The 16795-nt window shown below is 39.1% G+C and overlaps 1 protein-coding gene across 4 annotated transcripts in view; it reads left to right on the forward strand.

Annotated features, from left to right (window-relative positions):
* Positions 1–16795, forward strand: part of CDKAL1 (CDKAL1 threonylcarbamoyladenosine tRNA methylthiotransferase) — a 654884-nt gene that overhangs the window by 190649 nt on the left and 447440 nt on the right. For all 4 annotated transcript variants that reach the window (XM_073877631.1, XM_025891077.2, XM_073877633.1 and 1 more), the window contains one exon: positions 10856–10904. In XM_073877631.1, coding sequence (XP_073733732.1) covers positions 10856–10904 — 49 coding nt within the window. The remainder of the gene's footprint in view (positions 1–10855; positions 10905–16795) is intronic.

Below are 16795 nucleotides of genomic sequence, written 5' to 3' on the forward strand. Positions count from 1 at the left end.
CCTGAGTGTAATTTGGGGGAGGGGTAAGTTTAAGAGGTGTAGTTTGGAGCAATGCAGATAAGTGATAAATAGGCTAGGGTGAGGGGAGAGCAGGAGTTTGCAGTGCATGGAATGCTTACGTCAGACCCAGTAGGACAGGGTGAAAAACTGTGGGGAGTCACATAGCCCGGAAAAGTGATGATTAGAAGCAGTGTGATCTATGCCCTGTATTCATTATTTGTTAATTATTTTCTTGTATGTTATTTATACTGATCTTTTTTCTTTAAGTCAGATTTAATGAGGCATAATTAACAAAGAAATTTATCTTTGATGAATTTTGGCAAATGTACACTGTTGTATAAGCATGATAAGAATTAAGATACAGAACATTTCCATTGCTCCAGAAAGTTCCCTTGTGTACTTTTGTAGTTGAGCGCCCCCCCCCCCAATTCCCACCCCACCAAATACACATACCCACAGTCCTTGGCAATTGTTGTTCTGATTTCTGTCCTTACAGTTTTGCCATTTTCAGAATGTCATAGAAATGAAATTTTATGTTACTTCTTGATTTTTTTCACTTAGCCTAACGCATTCAGTTTTCATTCATGTTGTGATTATTAATAGTTCGTTACTGTTTATTGCCTAGAATTATTTCACTTTAGGGATGGGCCACAGTTTATCTGTTCACCAGTTGATAGAAATTTGTGTTGCTTACAGTCTTGGGCTCTTAAGAATCAAGCTCCTATAAGCATTCATGCGTAGATCTTCATGTGGATACGTGTTTGCGCTCTCTTGGGTCAATACCCAGGAGTGGTATTGCCTCTAGTCATATGGTAAACATCTGCTCAACCTATTAAGAAACTGCCAGAGTATTTTCCAGAACTGCTATCCCATTTTGTTTTGTACCAGCTGTTCCATTTGCTTCACACCCTCACTGAAAGTTGGTGCGGCCAGTATTTTAATCTTAGCAATTTTACTAGCTTGTGTCGTGATATCTCTTTGTGGTTTTTAATTTGCTTTTCTCTCTTGACTGGTGATGTTCAGTGTATTTTCATGTGATTATTTGCCATCGGTAGATCTTTGGTAAAGTGTTCAACTCTTTTGCCACCTTCCCCTCTCTTTTGGTGACGTTGAGTTAGGAAACTATTTCTTAGGAGACCGCACGCATACACACTCAACTGTTTCTTAGGACATGAAAGAAAAGAAGTTGATAAATTGGACTTCATCAAAATTAAATATTTTTGCTTCTCAAAAGAAACTATTAAGGAAATGAAAAGGCAAGGCACAGACTGGGGGAAAAGAGTTGCAAAATACATTATCTTCTAAACAGTTTATATCCAGAATATGTAAAGGACTCCTACAACCAAACAGTAGGAAATCAACCTATTTTAACATGGGGGAAAGATTTGTCTGTCTTTCTATCATTTTTCATTGACTTTTACAATTTTGATATATTAGAAACTCGGAAATTTGGGGTAGGGGAAGTGATGAATCAGCAATGAGATTCTTCTTTGGTTTCCAAGCTTAAAATTTATATTCCCAGGAACTCAGGACAGGTCTGATAAAGAATGCATTGCTCTCTTTCTGTTTTAAACCTTTTCTTTTAAAATATGAAAAGGATTTATTCAACTTTCCAGTTTATTTGCACTTTACTCTGATGGACACTCCTTTAAAGCCAGGGACTTTGTTTATTATTATTTTATATTTTTAGATATTTTACATTACTTTCAGTGCTTACTTAGTGTGTCTGGCTCAGTAAATATTTGTTGAGTGACTGTTAAAGATAAGGTATGCATTTAACTAAATTTTTTCCATGTTGTTCTGTTTTTCCCACAGCATTTGTTTTTAAATTTTTCTTTTCCTGTTTTATGAGGCTGACGCTATCATATGTTGGTTTCTTAATTAATGCATCAGTTTTGTACACCATATATATAACGAATTGCCACAAATATAGTTGTTTATACACAATACACAATAAATACACAGCGTGTATTTATTATTTTACAGTTCTGGAGACCAGGAGTTGGACATGGGTTTTATTGGACTAAAATCAAGGTGTTGACAGGGATTTGTTTTTTTCTGGAGGCTCTGTGAGAGGGTCTTATTGCCTTTTGCAGCTTTTTGAGACCACACACATTCTGTGACGGGGGGCCCAGTCTTCCATGTTCCAAGCCAGCAGTGCTCTCTCTGACCTTTTTATCAATGTCTGTATCTCTGTCCCAGGCAGGGAAGACTCACCTTGTAAGGACTCAGGAGAGTAGATTGGGCCCATCTAGAGAATCCAGGTTAATCTCATCACATTGGTGAGGTCTGTTTGCCAGGGAGGGGAACGTATTCATAGATTCTAGGGCTTAGGACTTGATCATCTTGCCTGAGACAGACAGCATTATTTATTACTTGATATTTCACATCTCTCATGTGTGTTTGTGTTTTGATTCTGTTATTACTCTCTTTTTAACTTTAATATCACTTTAAAACTAATTTTTTTTACTTGGAAATACTGTCCTGTTATTTAATATGATTATAATATTCTAATGTCCCAAATAGTGTGTCTCTGTACAATTGTGCTTAGCATGTTGAGTTTTGTTGTAATTGCTGAAAGAGTTGGTTTTTTTTTCCTGCTACAGAAAGTTTTATAGGTATTTTAATTGGATTTAAGAGGAAGAAGTTTCTGGTACAGATACTCATTTTTCTTGGCATCCATCTAGCCTGGCCTTATTTGTCAATTAGTAAATTTTATCTCTTACTGAGTGTTAGTCACTCACTGGTACCATTTAGGTAGCAAATAAGCTTTTAGTGACGTGTGGAATGTGTGCCATATAATTTTTGATGAAAAGGCTGTTTCTACCATTGGGGAAGAATTTTTCTCAGTGAAGAGATGAAAGAAGATAAAACTGTATTGGGAAATGAGAAGATTTTGTTCAAGAAGTTAAACCACATGTAGCATCCAATATTCTTTTGTGTACCTCATGAGCAAACTTGTGCACAGGCTTGTGAATTCAGTGTTTTTTTTTTTTCTAGTTGGATTAGCTTAGTGACTGCTATGGACTTCCCCAAATTTTAGAGATTGGGACGTTGAGCTCTCTCACAACACCATGTATAGAAGCTGGGACTTTCCTTCACAGCTTGGAGAAAAATTTTTAGAAAGAAAAATGTTTTTTTTTTGTTTGTTTGTTTGTTTTTACAGAGAAGTCAGTATTGAACTTTAACCTATCAGATGCTGATTATTGAATTAAACATTATGGTAAAAGTGAAAAGTTCGGACTTTGATGGAAAGACTTTATATAGTTTAGTTCTTAACAGAGATAGAAAGGCATTTCTTTTTAAAGGTTGATAGGTGGTTTTGAGGTTTTGCTCTGATATTTCTTAATTAGAATGGTAATAACAGGTTGTCCTATTTACATACAATCAAAATTAAGAGAGCCCATGAGAGAATTCCTTTGGATCTGTGTTCAGTGTCTACCTATAACGTATTAACCTCTCTTCTAAAAGGATTTGAGGTCTTGGGATGAAGTCTAGAAATAGTAAAACCCCAGCCAGATCTGTGCAAATAGAAAAAGACTTACACCAAATAATAGAGAAATGCAGGTGAACAGTAGTCTTTGTATGATTTCAATAGAATTACCCTGAGCGATGCTTTTGAAATAGTTCTATTAACCCCACAGTGACTTCCTTGTGCAGGTAGAATAGGATCTAAACTGCATAGCATGAGGTACAGTGTCTCACCTAACCTTCCTCCTCCAATTATCTGATCTCCTCTCCTGTCGCTCTGCCCCTCATTCACCATCACTTCTGTCTCAGCTCCTGGAGGTTCACGTTGATGCTCCTGTCTTAGGGTTCAGGTCCCAGGATTAATGCTACCTGTTCAGAGGTTCACATGGATCACTGTAGCGAAATTGCGCTCTCTACCTCTGGCCACTCCCAGACTCGATTTTCTTCATAGCATCTGTTATGACAAGAAATGAACATTTTCAGTTGTTTCCATGGTTTGCCCCCCGCCCCCATTAGGATGTAAGGCCCATGAAGCAGGGACTTTGTATTTTCCACCATTATATCCCCAGAACAGTGCTTCGTGCTTTGTTGGTGCTTAATAGATATTTGTCAAGGGAATGCATGCATGCCAGTGGTGATTTGTGGGGGAAGGTTTGGGGGAGTAGTTGTTACCGGGGTCTCTTGAAAGTCCAGGTTTAGTTGGATAGCATTCTGTGATCATTTAGTAATGACCTCCATGTGTATAGGAAAAGGAAAATTCATGAAATGTGCCACCCATGTGCCATTCCTTGATAAGATCTACGAAAAATCCTTGGCAAGACTTTAGCTGGATATCCTTGTGCCGCGGTTCCCTTAGCCTCAGAAATAACAATAGTATCTACTTCCTGGGAATGTCGTGAGGATTAAATGTAATAATGCAGGTGACGTGTTAGCACAGAGCCTGGGACATAGTAATTGCTCAGGAAATGTTAGCTATCACTGCGTTACTACTAGTTATTAATGTATCTAGCTGCTCCTTGTTCAAAAAAAAAAAAAAAAAGATACTTCCAGATGCATCCTAAAGCAGAACCTCTGGCTGCAGAACAGTATCCGCTTGCTCCCTGACTGGACTTTTTTTTTAGCCTAGTTGGCCAAATTGTGTCTGAGGTGTGCGTAAGTTTCCTAGACCTGCCGTAACAGATTGCCACAGGCTGGGTGGCCACAGGCTGGGTTGGCTGTCTTAGTGCACTTCCTTTTATGGTTGCCAGTAGCCGCATGTGACTGTTTAAATTAATTAAAATTAAAAGTTCGCTTCTTTGTCACAGTAGCCACATTTCAAGTATGCAGCAGCTACATGGGACCCATGGCTGCCATGTTGGACGGCACAGCATATGAACATTTCTATCATTGCAGGAAGTTCTGTTGGATAGCACTGCTCTAAACAATTAGGAAATTTCAGAAGAGCACTTTTATTTGCTTTAGGTGACTTGGTATAGGTTTGTTTCTTCAATATGTGTTGCGTTTTAAATTTGGAGTAGTTCATAATAGCCGAATAAAATGTTTTTATGGATTTCTTTTAAAAGTTCTGTAGCAGAGTGACTCATTAATGTTATTTATGAATCGTTTGTTCACTACTTTCTTCCTTGTCGAGAACATATGGAGTCAGTAATAGAACATACTGCGTGTCTTTTTTTTTTCCTGTGTATTTATAACTAAGTGCCTGAAGGACACAAGATACTGTTTTATTTATTTTATTTGAATTATATGCCAGAAACTAAGCTCTTGTGTATTCAGGGCTACAATTTATAGTATTAATTAAGAACAGCTTTCCTTTTCTCTCCAGAATGAATTCAGTACATTCTTCATTACCATGTGTGAATCTTGAGTTTGTTCTCTCGTGATTGTTTTTTCTTTTCTCCCTGCCTCCCAGGTGTGCTCTTTTTTTTGCCTTCTAACTCCGCTCTTCCTCCACCTCCCTCTCTCCTGACTCTTCTCTCCCTTCCTGCTCTGCTTCCCTTTCTTTCTTTTTCTCCCACCACTTCCTCCAATATCCTCTTCATGAGAAATGGACACAGCACAGTATTTTCTTTAAGTCATTCACTGAACTTCCCCTTGTGTGTTTGTAATCAAATGCTGTTTTTTTCTTTGTCGTAGTATTTGGTAGGCCCTTCTTTTTAAAGTCCTAGAGGTCCTCCACACCACCATCCGGCGATTAAATTATGTATAGGGAACATCGATTTTTCTTCCATAAAGCAAATGTAATTGAGTACTTAAAAAATCAGAGAATATCTTTATAAGCTGCATACATTCAAGCAAATTCCGTGTGACCATCAGTGCAAAAGAAGATCTCTGTTTCTTCGACACATACATACACACACATACACATATTTTTAAGCTTCTATTTTGACGTAATTTCAGTCACAAGAAAGTTACAAACAAAAGGAATTACCATATACCCTTTACCCTGATTCCTCAGATGTTAGTATTTTACAAAATTTGCTTATAACTCATATATATATATGTATGTATACACACACACACACGTACATACATTTCTTTCTGATCATTTGGAGAGTAAGATGCAAATAGATGCCCCTTTACTTCTGAATATGCATGCATTTCAAAAACAAGGATATTTTCATATACTACTATAGTATATATATAAAAATCAGGAAATTAGCATAGCTACACTACTATAAGTTAGCGTGCAGACCTTACTCAGCTTTTGCCAGTTGTCCTAATACTGTCCTTTAGAGGAAAAGAAAGAACCCAGAGGCAAAGTTGAATTCAGTTGTCAGGTTTCTTTAGGCTCCTTTAATTTGGAATATTTCCTCAGTTTTTCCTTGAGTTTCATGACCTCCAGCATTAGAACATTTGACTACCCTCAACTTGTATTATTATTATTGTTTTTAAAAGATTTATTTATTTTAGAGAGAGAGAGCGCATGGTGGGGGGTAGAAGGAGTCATACGCAGACTCTGAGCTGAGCGCAGAGCCTGACATGGGGCTCTATCTCACGACTCTGAGATCGGGACCTGAGCTGAAACCGAGAGTCGGAGGCTTAACTGACTGCGCCACCTAGGTGGCCCGTATTATTATTTTAGTAATAACAGCTTTTTTGAGCTGTAATTCACACATTATACAGTGCTCTCATATAATGTGTGTAATTTAATGGTTTTTAATATACTCATTATACAGTGCTCTCATATAATGTGTGTAATTTAATGGTTTTTAATATATTCAGAATTCTGCCACAATCACCACAATCAATTGTAGAATTTTTTCATCCCTCCAAAAAGAAACTCAGCACTCCCTGGCAGTTTCTCTCATTTCTTTTACTGGCACCCATAGGCAGTCATGAATCTACTTTGTTGCTGGCCATTTCATATACATGGAATCATACAATATTTGACTTTTTTTTGGTCTGGCTTCTTTCAGTTAGCATACTGTTTTAGCATATAGTAGCCCCCCCCTTATCTGTTAGTGATGTGTTCCAAGATCCCCAGTGCACACTAGAAACCGTGGATTGTACTGAGCCTTATATATACTGTGTTTTTTTCCCTATACGTATATACCTATGCTGAAGTTTACTTTATAAATTGGTGAAGCAAGAAATTAACAATTACTGCTAATAAAATAGAACAGTTACAATGATGTACTATAATAAAAGTATCATGCAAGTTATCGTATTTACATAATGTAATATGTGATGTGATCTGTTGCTCGAAATACCTTCATGTACTATAGTCATCCTACTGTACTCATCCTTCTTGTTGGGATGACATGAGATGATAAAATGCCTACGTGATGAGATGAAATGAGGTGAGTGATGTAGGCATGTGACCCAGCCTTAGTTAGGTTCCTATTGACCTTCTGAGGATATGTCAGAGGGAGGACCATCTGGTTCTGGATTGCAGGTAAATGAAACCGTGGATAAGGGGAGGACTACTGTATAACATGTTCCCCTTTATGATGTAATGATATTTCGTTGTATGGATATACCACCTTTTGTTTATCAGTTGATGAGAAATGAGTAGGTTCCACCTTTTGCTTATTTTGAATAATGCTGCTATGAACATTTGTGTCTAAGGTTTTGTGTAGACATGTTTTTATTTCTCTTGGGTGTCTACTTAGAACTGGAATTGCTGGATCATATTGTAACTCTGTTGAACTATTTGAGGCCCCACCAGACTCCTTTCCAAAGCCACTCTACCGTTTTACTACATTCTTACTAACAATGTAGGATGGTTCCAGTTTCCCTGTCTCTTTGCCTATGCTTGTTGTTGTCTGTCCTTTTGATTGTAGCCATCCTGGTGGGTATGAAGTAGTATCTCATTATGGTAAAATATATATAACATAAAAGTTGCTCCTTTGATTAATTTTAGGTGTGTTTCAGTGGCTTTAAGTGCTTTCACACTGTTGTGCAACCATCACCACCATTCACTTCCAGGATGTCTTCATTTTTAACAAACTGAAAATCTAGACCCATTAAACAATAGCTCCCTATTCCTCCATTGTGATTTTGATTTGCATTCCCTGGTTGGCTAATGATATTGAACATTTTTTTTTCATAGGCTTATTGGCCGTTTGTATATCTTCCTTGGCAAAGTGTCTATTCAGATAGACTGCCCATTTTAATTTCTTTTGACAATTTCATTTATTTATTTTAGAGACAGAGAGAGAGAGCAGGAGAAGGGGCAGAGGGAGAGGGAGAGAGAGAGAGTCTCAAGCAGACTCTGTGCTGAGCCTGGATCCCGATGAGGGGCTTGATCCCACAACCCTGAGATCATGACCTGAGCCAAAATCAAGAGTTATATGCTTAACTGACTGAACCACCCAGGCGCCCCTGCCCATTTTAATTTTTATTTTATCATTTTTTTAAATAGGCTCCATGCCCAGTATGGAGCCCAGTGCAGGGCTTGAACTTACAACCTTGAGATTAAGACCTGAGCTGAAATCAAGAGTCGGACACTTAACCGACTGAACCACTCATTTTTGCCCATTTTTAAATGATTTGTCTTTTTATTATTGAGTTGAGGGAGCTTCTATGTATTTTGGATACAAATCTGAATCATACCATGTTTATGATTTGCAAAAATGTTCTCCCATTTTCTGTTTTGTCTTGTTACTTTCTCAGTGGTGTCCTTTGATGTATCAGGAGGTTTTAATTTTGATGATGTTCAGTTTACCTTTTTCCTTTTGTTGTTCATGTTTTTGATGTAATATCTAAAACATCACCGTCTAACCTAAAGGTTAGCCTAAGGTTCATCTACATTTATGACTGTTTTCTTCTAAGAATGTTATAGTTTTAGCTTACCCTCAATTTTGTAATTTTTTAACTGCTCCTCCTACAAGTAATTCTGACTCTTCTTTAAGAATACTGCTTCTTTCTCAGTCCATGTGCTATAAGACTGGATGCAGTGATCCCTTTGAGCTATTAGGTCTCCAGCTGCATAGGAACACTTTGATGTTTTCATTCCACCATTGGATTTTCTCATATTGTATTACTATTATTCTCCGTCTTGTATCCTCAGCTGATATCTTGGTCATTCATCCCCATTCACTGGGAAATTTGGCCAAGTCTTCTTTCCTTGTCCTACCCATGTCTCCTTTCTACCCATCTGTCTGTAAGAGTAGTCTCTATTTGTTGTATTTTCTTAGTTATGATGCATTACTATGAACTCACTGCTTCCCCTAAGTTCATTGACTCCCTCATTGTTAAATCAGGCGTATATATTCCAGTCTTTATGTTAACTTATTATCTCTGTAGCGTCTGACCCTATTGGGTACTTTCCTCCTCTTTGAACTCTGTTATTCTGGCTTTGATCATATTCTGTAAGGAAGCCATACGAATTCTCTTCGTAAAACCAGAACCTAGTGGTTCCAGTGGTTCCAGTGAGGTAGGTTTGTTTGGGACCTAAGATGCAACAGAGATTTACTTTGCCTTTGGCAATTTCTCAATAGTTAGTGCAACTACTACCATTATGTTGGGATGAGTGGTCAGAGGCAGAGCCGAGTCCAAGTGTGTTCTCACAAGTCTTTCCTTGCTTCCCATAACACACTGAGGCCAGAGGAATATTTAAAAGCGATTTGCCACTGCACTTTTTAAAAGGTTCTTACTCAGTTGAGTTCACTGCCACATCATTATATAATAATGAAAGATTAAAAATAACAGAAGGGTCCATCAGTTGGGGAATGGGAAAATGCATTATGGTGTATCTATACATGAGATACTAGACAGCTAGTAAAATAAATGAAGTAGACCTATATGTACTGATGATGTATAGAAAAAAATTAAAAAGGCAGATCTGTTATTTTCTCTCTCATCTATCTGTCTACCTATTTATCTCATAATTCGTAAGAAGGACAGACCAGAGCTATATATAAATGTTCTGCATTGGAAAATGTCTTGGTATCTACTTATTAAGCGATTATGAATGATATTATCTTAGGAGTGGAAGTAGAGGATGTTGCATAATCCAGGTTACTTTATTTCCTTTTTATATTTCTAATTTGTTTGAATGTTTTCAATGAGCATGTATTTCTTCTATGATAAAGCAGTGATTTGAAGATTTTTAAGGCATAAGTAGTATCGGCTTATGACTCATTGTGTTTTGACTTTCTCTCTTCCCTTAGCTTCTTACCTACTGTATCTTCGCTTCTCTCATTTTCCTTCTGCACCCTAGCCACTCTCACTCCGTCTCCTTAGTGGGTTTCTCCTGTCTTAATCTGGTTTATCCCTCGATTCACCTTTGGTTCCCTGAGAAGCATTCGTGGATCACTCAGTCACAATTCCTGACCTTTCCTCTGTGTTTCCACTGCAGCCCAGGGACTGTCCCTTAGTCACTGGTGTCTAGGGTAGGAGCTGTTACTGTTTGACTTTCTGTCCCCTCGATGTGAGCATAGTGCCCAGCACACAGTAGACATCCATTAGAAAGGGGCTTCTGTGTTAGAATAATAAAGCCTAGAATTTGGGGTAGATCTCCTTAATACCAGCATGTCCTTTTGTGTAGGTTGTCATTTCGTGCCATTTTTCTTGAAGAATGAAAAGAAGAGAATGTGTGTGTGAAGAGGCATGTTTTAATTAAACGTCAGTTTAATATCTCAGGATGTGTTGAGTTTATGTTGATAGGCTATGCTAACAGAACCGCAGGCAGTTTATTTAAATGTATTATGATCTCCTCAGTTATCATCGGAGGACAGGAGAGTGGTAATTTCATACTTCACTGTAACACAAAACATTAATACAGAATATTTTTTATAATATCTCCCAGTGCATTAATTAAAGAAAACCTACATGCGTGTGCTTAGGAAATGTGATACACTGACTCAAGCAGAAGGGTCAACACAAATTAATGTTTCTTATCCATGTAAATTGCTTGTCTAACAATTTGTTTTCTTTTCAGGTTCAACAGATAGATCGAGTGGTAGAAGTTGTGGAGGAAACAATTAAAGGTAATTGTTGAAAGTGGGATAAGCAGATGTATGCGGTGGTCCCCCTTTCCTCATGTCCACTTTTGCTTCCTGGCTACAGTTAGCCACAGCCAGCCGATGTCCAGAAGCAGGTGACCCCCCTCCTACCTTACCATCAGAAGGTCAGCGGCGGCCGGAGCCTGCCTCAGAAAGTCACCTCACGTCCCCTCATACCGCCCCAGGAAGGGCGCATACAGGGCAGGAAGACACTATGAGAGAGACCCCATGCCCGTAACTTTTATTGCAGTCTGTGCTTGTAATTTTTCTAGTTTATTGTTAGTTATTGCTATTAATCTCTTACTGGGCCTAATTTATAAATTAAACTTCATCACAGCTGTGTATGTGTAGGGAAAAACACAACACAAGTAGGGTTGGTACAACCCGTGCATAGTTTCAGGCATCCCCTGGGCGTCTTGGACCGTATCCCCTGGCTGGTAAGAAGGGGGAAGTACTGTATTGTTTGAACTATATTATAAAAATATCAGTTGACATTTATTTACATAAAAAATTACAACATTTGGTCCTTGACTGATTCATGCATTGACCAGTCCAATACAGGAGGCATATATTTGATTGGCTTATAAATGAGTCAGGTCATAGTCCTTTTTTTTTTTTTATTTTAATCTCATTTTTATTTTTGCATGAAATAGATTTTATTTGAGTTTTGGATCAGGGGGACATAATTTAATCAGTTTTAAAATAAGGAGATGAGGGATGCCCTGGTAACTCAGCTGGCTAAGTGTCCAGTTCTTCGTATTAGCTCGGGTCTTGATCTCATGGTTGTGAGTTTGAACCTCTTGTTGGGTTGCACCTGACATTAAATAAATAAATAAGTAAATGGAAATGATTATATTTATGTGGGTTTTTTGTAACTTTATTGAGATACATTTGACATTATGTGCATGTTTTTTAATCACCTAATTAGTTGCAGTTACCCTTTTTAAGAGTACTTTTTACAAAAAATTTTTTTAAGTAATCTGTATACCGAGCATGGGGCTCAAACTCACACAAACCTGAGATCAGGAGTTGCGTGCTTTTCCGACTGAATCACCCAGGTGCCCCTACAAGTACTTTTAAAAGTAGTATTCAGTTTTGATATTCTGCTGAATATAATTTTTGTAGTTACACTAGAAAATAGAACTATGCTTTGTTTCATTAGCCATGGTTCGAACCAGATTCTTATTGAAGTCACTGAGAAATAAATTATCCTCAGTTCTGTGGTTTAATTTTTAAATACTCATAGTTCGTTTTCCTCTCTTAGATTAGTACAAATAAAAACCAGTAATGTAATTTTACACGAATTGAGCTTCTCACTTAAAATTTTAATTGTTTTGTTTTAAATGGGAATTGTGTGTTTTTAAAAAAGAAAATGGACTGCTGTCACCACGTTGAGTTTTTTTTTTTTTAAGATTTTATTTATTTGACAGAGAGAGACACAGCGAGAGAGGGAACACAAGCAGGGGGAGTGGGAGAGGGAGAAGCAGGCTTCCCGCTGAGCAGGGAGCCCGATGTGGGGCTCGATCCCAGGACCCTGGGATTATGACCTGAGCCGAAGGCAGATGCTTAACGACTGAGCCACCCAGGCAGCCTCCCACGTTGAGATTTTAACCATGCACTTTTCCTGCTAGCTTGTGTCTGCCACCTCCCACATGCTCTTCATTTATTTTGATTCCTTGATTTATTGGATGACCATAGAACGTGAGAATTAGCCTATACCTTAATCTTCTTTGAAATTTCAAAATGAGATGACCTACAATGATTAAAAATGTAAAGCAGTGATCATTTTGAATAGTTTGTCATACGGTGCACCTGAGTCCCCATCTGGGACAGTGTACAAGTGCCGGCATTTCTTGTGCAGTCCTGGTGTGATTGGGCGTGATGCCGAGCCGTTCACCAAGATTACATCATTTAATCTTCACAGCAGCACTGTGAAGTGAAGTGGGTGTAAATAGTTTCCTCATGTTCCAGACGAGGAAGCTGAGACACAGGGGCACATGGCTAGTGAGTGGCAGGGTTGGGACTGGCATCCAGGCAGGCCTGCTCCCGGGCCTGTGCTCGTGAGTCTGATGCCACATTCATGCAGCTGTACTGGGACTTCTCTCATCTCTCCCACCCGAGAGTCACTGTGTTAGTGGGTGACTGAGTTTCTGTAAGTAGTGCTTCAGGATGCTTGAGGGTTTTGCTGCCTTATTCATCTTCCGTCTTAAGGACCAGCCCCATGATGGCCCCTCAGTATGTCCATATATAGTCAACTAATGGTGATGAGGTTAGCAGAGGAGACAATCTAGGCAACCTGGGGTATGGTGATGACTTTTTAGAGGCAACACTAAAGGCTTGATCTATAAAAGAGAGAGTGGACAAGGTGGACTTACTAAAATTAAAAACTTCTCCTCTGCAAAAGACACTGTCAAGACAGTGAGAAGATAAGCCACCGACTGGGAGAAAATATTGGCAAAAGATGTATCTGATGAAGGACCATTATCCAAAATATATAAAGAACTCTTAAAACTCAACAATAAGAAAATAAATAACCCAATTAAAAAATGGACCAAATACCTCATCAGACACCTCACCAAAAAAGACACATAGATAGAAAATAAGCATATGAAAGGATGCTCCACCTCATATGTCATCAAGGAAATGCAATTAAAACAAGATACCACTACACACTTATTTGTATGGCTAAAATCTGGATCACTGACAACCCCAAATGCTGGTGAGGGTATGGAGTAACAGAAACTCTCATTCATTGCTGGTAGTAGTTCAAAATGGTACAGCCATTTTGGAAAACAGTTTGGCAGTTTCTTACAGGACTAATGTACTTTTACCATGTGATCCAGCAACCATGCTCCTTGGCATATACCCAGAGGAGTTGGAAATTTGTGTCTGCACAAAAACCTGCACATGGGTGTTTATTCAATAATTGCCAAAAGTTGGAAGCAACCAAGATGTCCCTCAGTAGGTGAATGGATAAACTGTGGAACAATGGAATATTGTTCAGTGCTGAAAAGAAATGAGCTATCAGGTCATGAGAAGACATAAAGGAAACTTAAGTGCACATTACTAAGTGAAAGAAGCCAATCAGAAATGGCTACACGCTGTGTGATTCCAACTCTGTGACTTCTGCAAAACGCAAAGCCAGTAAAAGGATCAGTGCTGCCAGTGTTGGGGCAGGGGGAGAAAGATGAATGGGCAGAGTACAAAGGAATGTTTTAGGGCAGTGATAGTATTCTATGTGATACTGTAATGGTGGATACATGTCCTTATATATTTTCCCAAACGCATAGAATGTTCAACACCATAAGTGAATTGTAATGTGGTCTTTTGGTGATTGTGGTGTGTCAGCGTAGGTTCATTGATGTAACAAATGTACCACTCTGGAGGAGGATGTTGATAATAGGGACAACTGGGGGGGTATATGGGAACTCTGTACTTTTCTGCTCAATTTTGCTGTGAACCTAAAACTGATCTAAAAAATAAAGTCTAATAAAAAACAGCAAATAGTAATATTGTGGTCTGAAGGCTGCCAAATGGCTTGCAGAGATATAATTTCTATAGGAAATCATAGAAGGTAAAGCTAAACTATGTTTTTCTGTACTGACAGTACTTCTGGCACCAAATGTGTAGGTTTTCTATACCAAGCAATTTTTAAATTTAAACATCACAAATAAGATTTTTTATTTGTCACCATTAGATGTGTGAATTTTAACAGATTCTTGGACCAGTGGCTCATACCCATCAGTTCGTTCAACTTTACACTGGTCTCATCCCCAGTAGCATTTCCAGATCTACTACCTTCACCATGAAGCTTCATGAACATTCCTTTCCCAGTTCAAACCTGGGATTCTTCAGCATTTTTACTCTTCTAACAAAGACATCATGGAGTGGATAAATAGATGGGCAGGCCTTTTCTGTGTCTTTTCCGATGTTGCCTGGAATCAATTTATTGAGCACTCCTTTCAAGTCATTTGTCTGCACATCTCAAGTCATGATTTCCATCATCTTTTTCTGAATTTGGCGGACCTGTTGGTGCTGCATTTTTAAGTAAAATCAACACAAAATAGATGAAGCAAATAACCATCGGTAGTCTTGACATCAACCTGAGCTTCAGTCCAGGTCTGTCATTTTTTGACCATGGAACACATTTTGTCCCTGGTAAGATCCATGCCATGCTAATTCGCCAGGGAGGTTTTGTCCTGAATGTCCTCAGCAATTAGCTTGAATTTTCTAAATGCAACTTCTTCATTGTGCAGATCAGCAAGGCTCACTGCGAAAACACAACCCTTGAGGCCAGCAGATGCAATTTTGCTTCCTTGAGTTCTCGTGACTAGTGTTTTTTCCAGTATTTCTTATACTGAACGTAGCTGGTGCTTTCACATCATACCAGTCTTTCTTAGAAAATGGATCAACCACTTTCTTCTTGCCTCCCTTTTTGCTGCCTTTTGTAAGGTGTTTGTTCTTCCCACCTGCCGTGGTGCTGCTCAGGGAGCCAAAGGGGCTATCCCAAGCAATTCTGACCTTAACTGTCTGGAGTTACTGCAGACCTCACTGGTTGAAGGCTCAGTTCCATGCGACTACCTACCACTGCGGATGCCAATTGCAAGTCCAGATTGTCACCTGTACTTCTGACAGACCAACTATAAATTGGGTTCTCACGACCCCCTACTTAGGTTTGATAATTAGCTAGAGTAGCTCGTAGAACTCAGGAAAAGTGGAACTGGAAGAAATGCACAAGGCAAGCTATGTGGTAATGGAAATGGAGCTTCCATACCCTCCCAACACCTTAGTACGTTCACCAACCTGGAAGCTTCCCAGACCCCATCGTTAGGGTTTTTTTAATGGAGTCTACGTTACATAGGCCTGAGTGATGAAATCATTGACCATTGGTGATTGAACTCCCAGAGGTTGGGGTTGGGGCTGAAAGATCCAACCCTCCAATTACATTGTTGGTTCCTTTGGCAGCCAGCCCTCATTCTCTAATTCAACCTCATTAGCATAAATTCAGATATGGTTGAAAGGGGCTTATGATGAGTAACCAAAAATGATCCTTTCACCCTTAGCAATCAGGGAATTAAATGAGTTTTAGGGGCCCTGTATTAGGAACTGAGGATGAAGACCAAATATGTATTTCCTGTTATATCACAATATCACAGAAGGCCTGTCACCTCCAGGTTGAGTTGATCGGGGATGGCTTCTCACTGAAGAGTTTTTGCTTGAGTGGATTTATTGGGGACATTGAAATTGGATTTAATTTGAGAGTCCACGAGGATTAAATGGATATGACTTTTGAGATACCTGGGACATACTACAGGATCAGCTTTTGTTACTGTTTATTTCTTACTACCTCCTTAATACCCAGACTGCTGGAATCATCTAACTGTTGGAAGCAACTCCCCTCCCTGTCTGAGTCCGCTGCTACCATCATCCCAGGGTTATTTACACTCCTGCCTGTGTACCTTCAGTGGTTGCCAGTTACCTGCTGAATGGAAGTGTGACTTCTTAGTGTGAACCTCACGATCTTTTCCTCCGTCCTCTTCTTTTTCTCACTTTTTCTTCCACTGATTCCATACGTACACCCTTCGCTCCAGCCCCGTGTGCTATTTGATGGCGTATTTGCAGCTTGCTTTATGTTTCCCTGAGGGTCCTGCCCGTGAGTGGATGCATTCTGTCTCCCCTTACAGACCCTTTCTCCACCCTGACATGTGTCGCTGGAGGCTGACCTGTGTGTATGGCGTCAGTAGGACCCTTGCTATTTGGTGTCTAGGTGGATTTTTCCAGCTGGAGGTTGGAGGTGTGACTCGAGTGTGAGACAGGAGTATTTGTTACGCTTTCTCACTCTCTCCTTCCCTGCTTCTACTGATTTTGTGCTTCCC

This window comes from Callorhinus ursinus, unplaced genomic scaffold (genome assembly GCF_003265705.2).
Source record: "Callorhinus ursinus isolate GAN/ISIS: 27379988/994484 unplaced genomic scaffold, GSC_fseal_2.0 scaffold26, whole genome shotgun sequence".
NCBI lineage: Eukaryota > Metazoa > Chordata > Mammalia > Carnivora > Otariidae > Callorhinus > Callorhinus ursinus.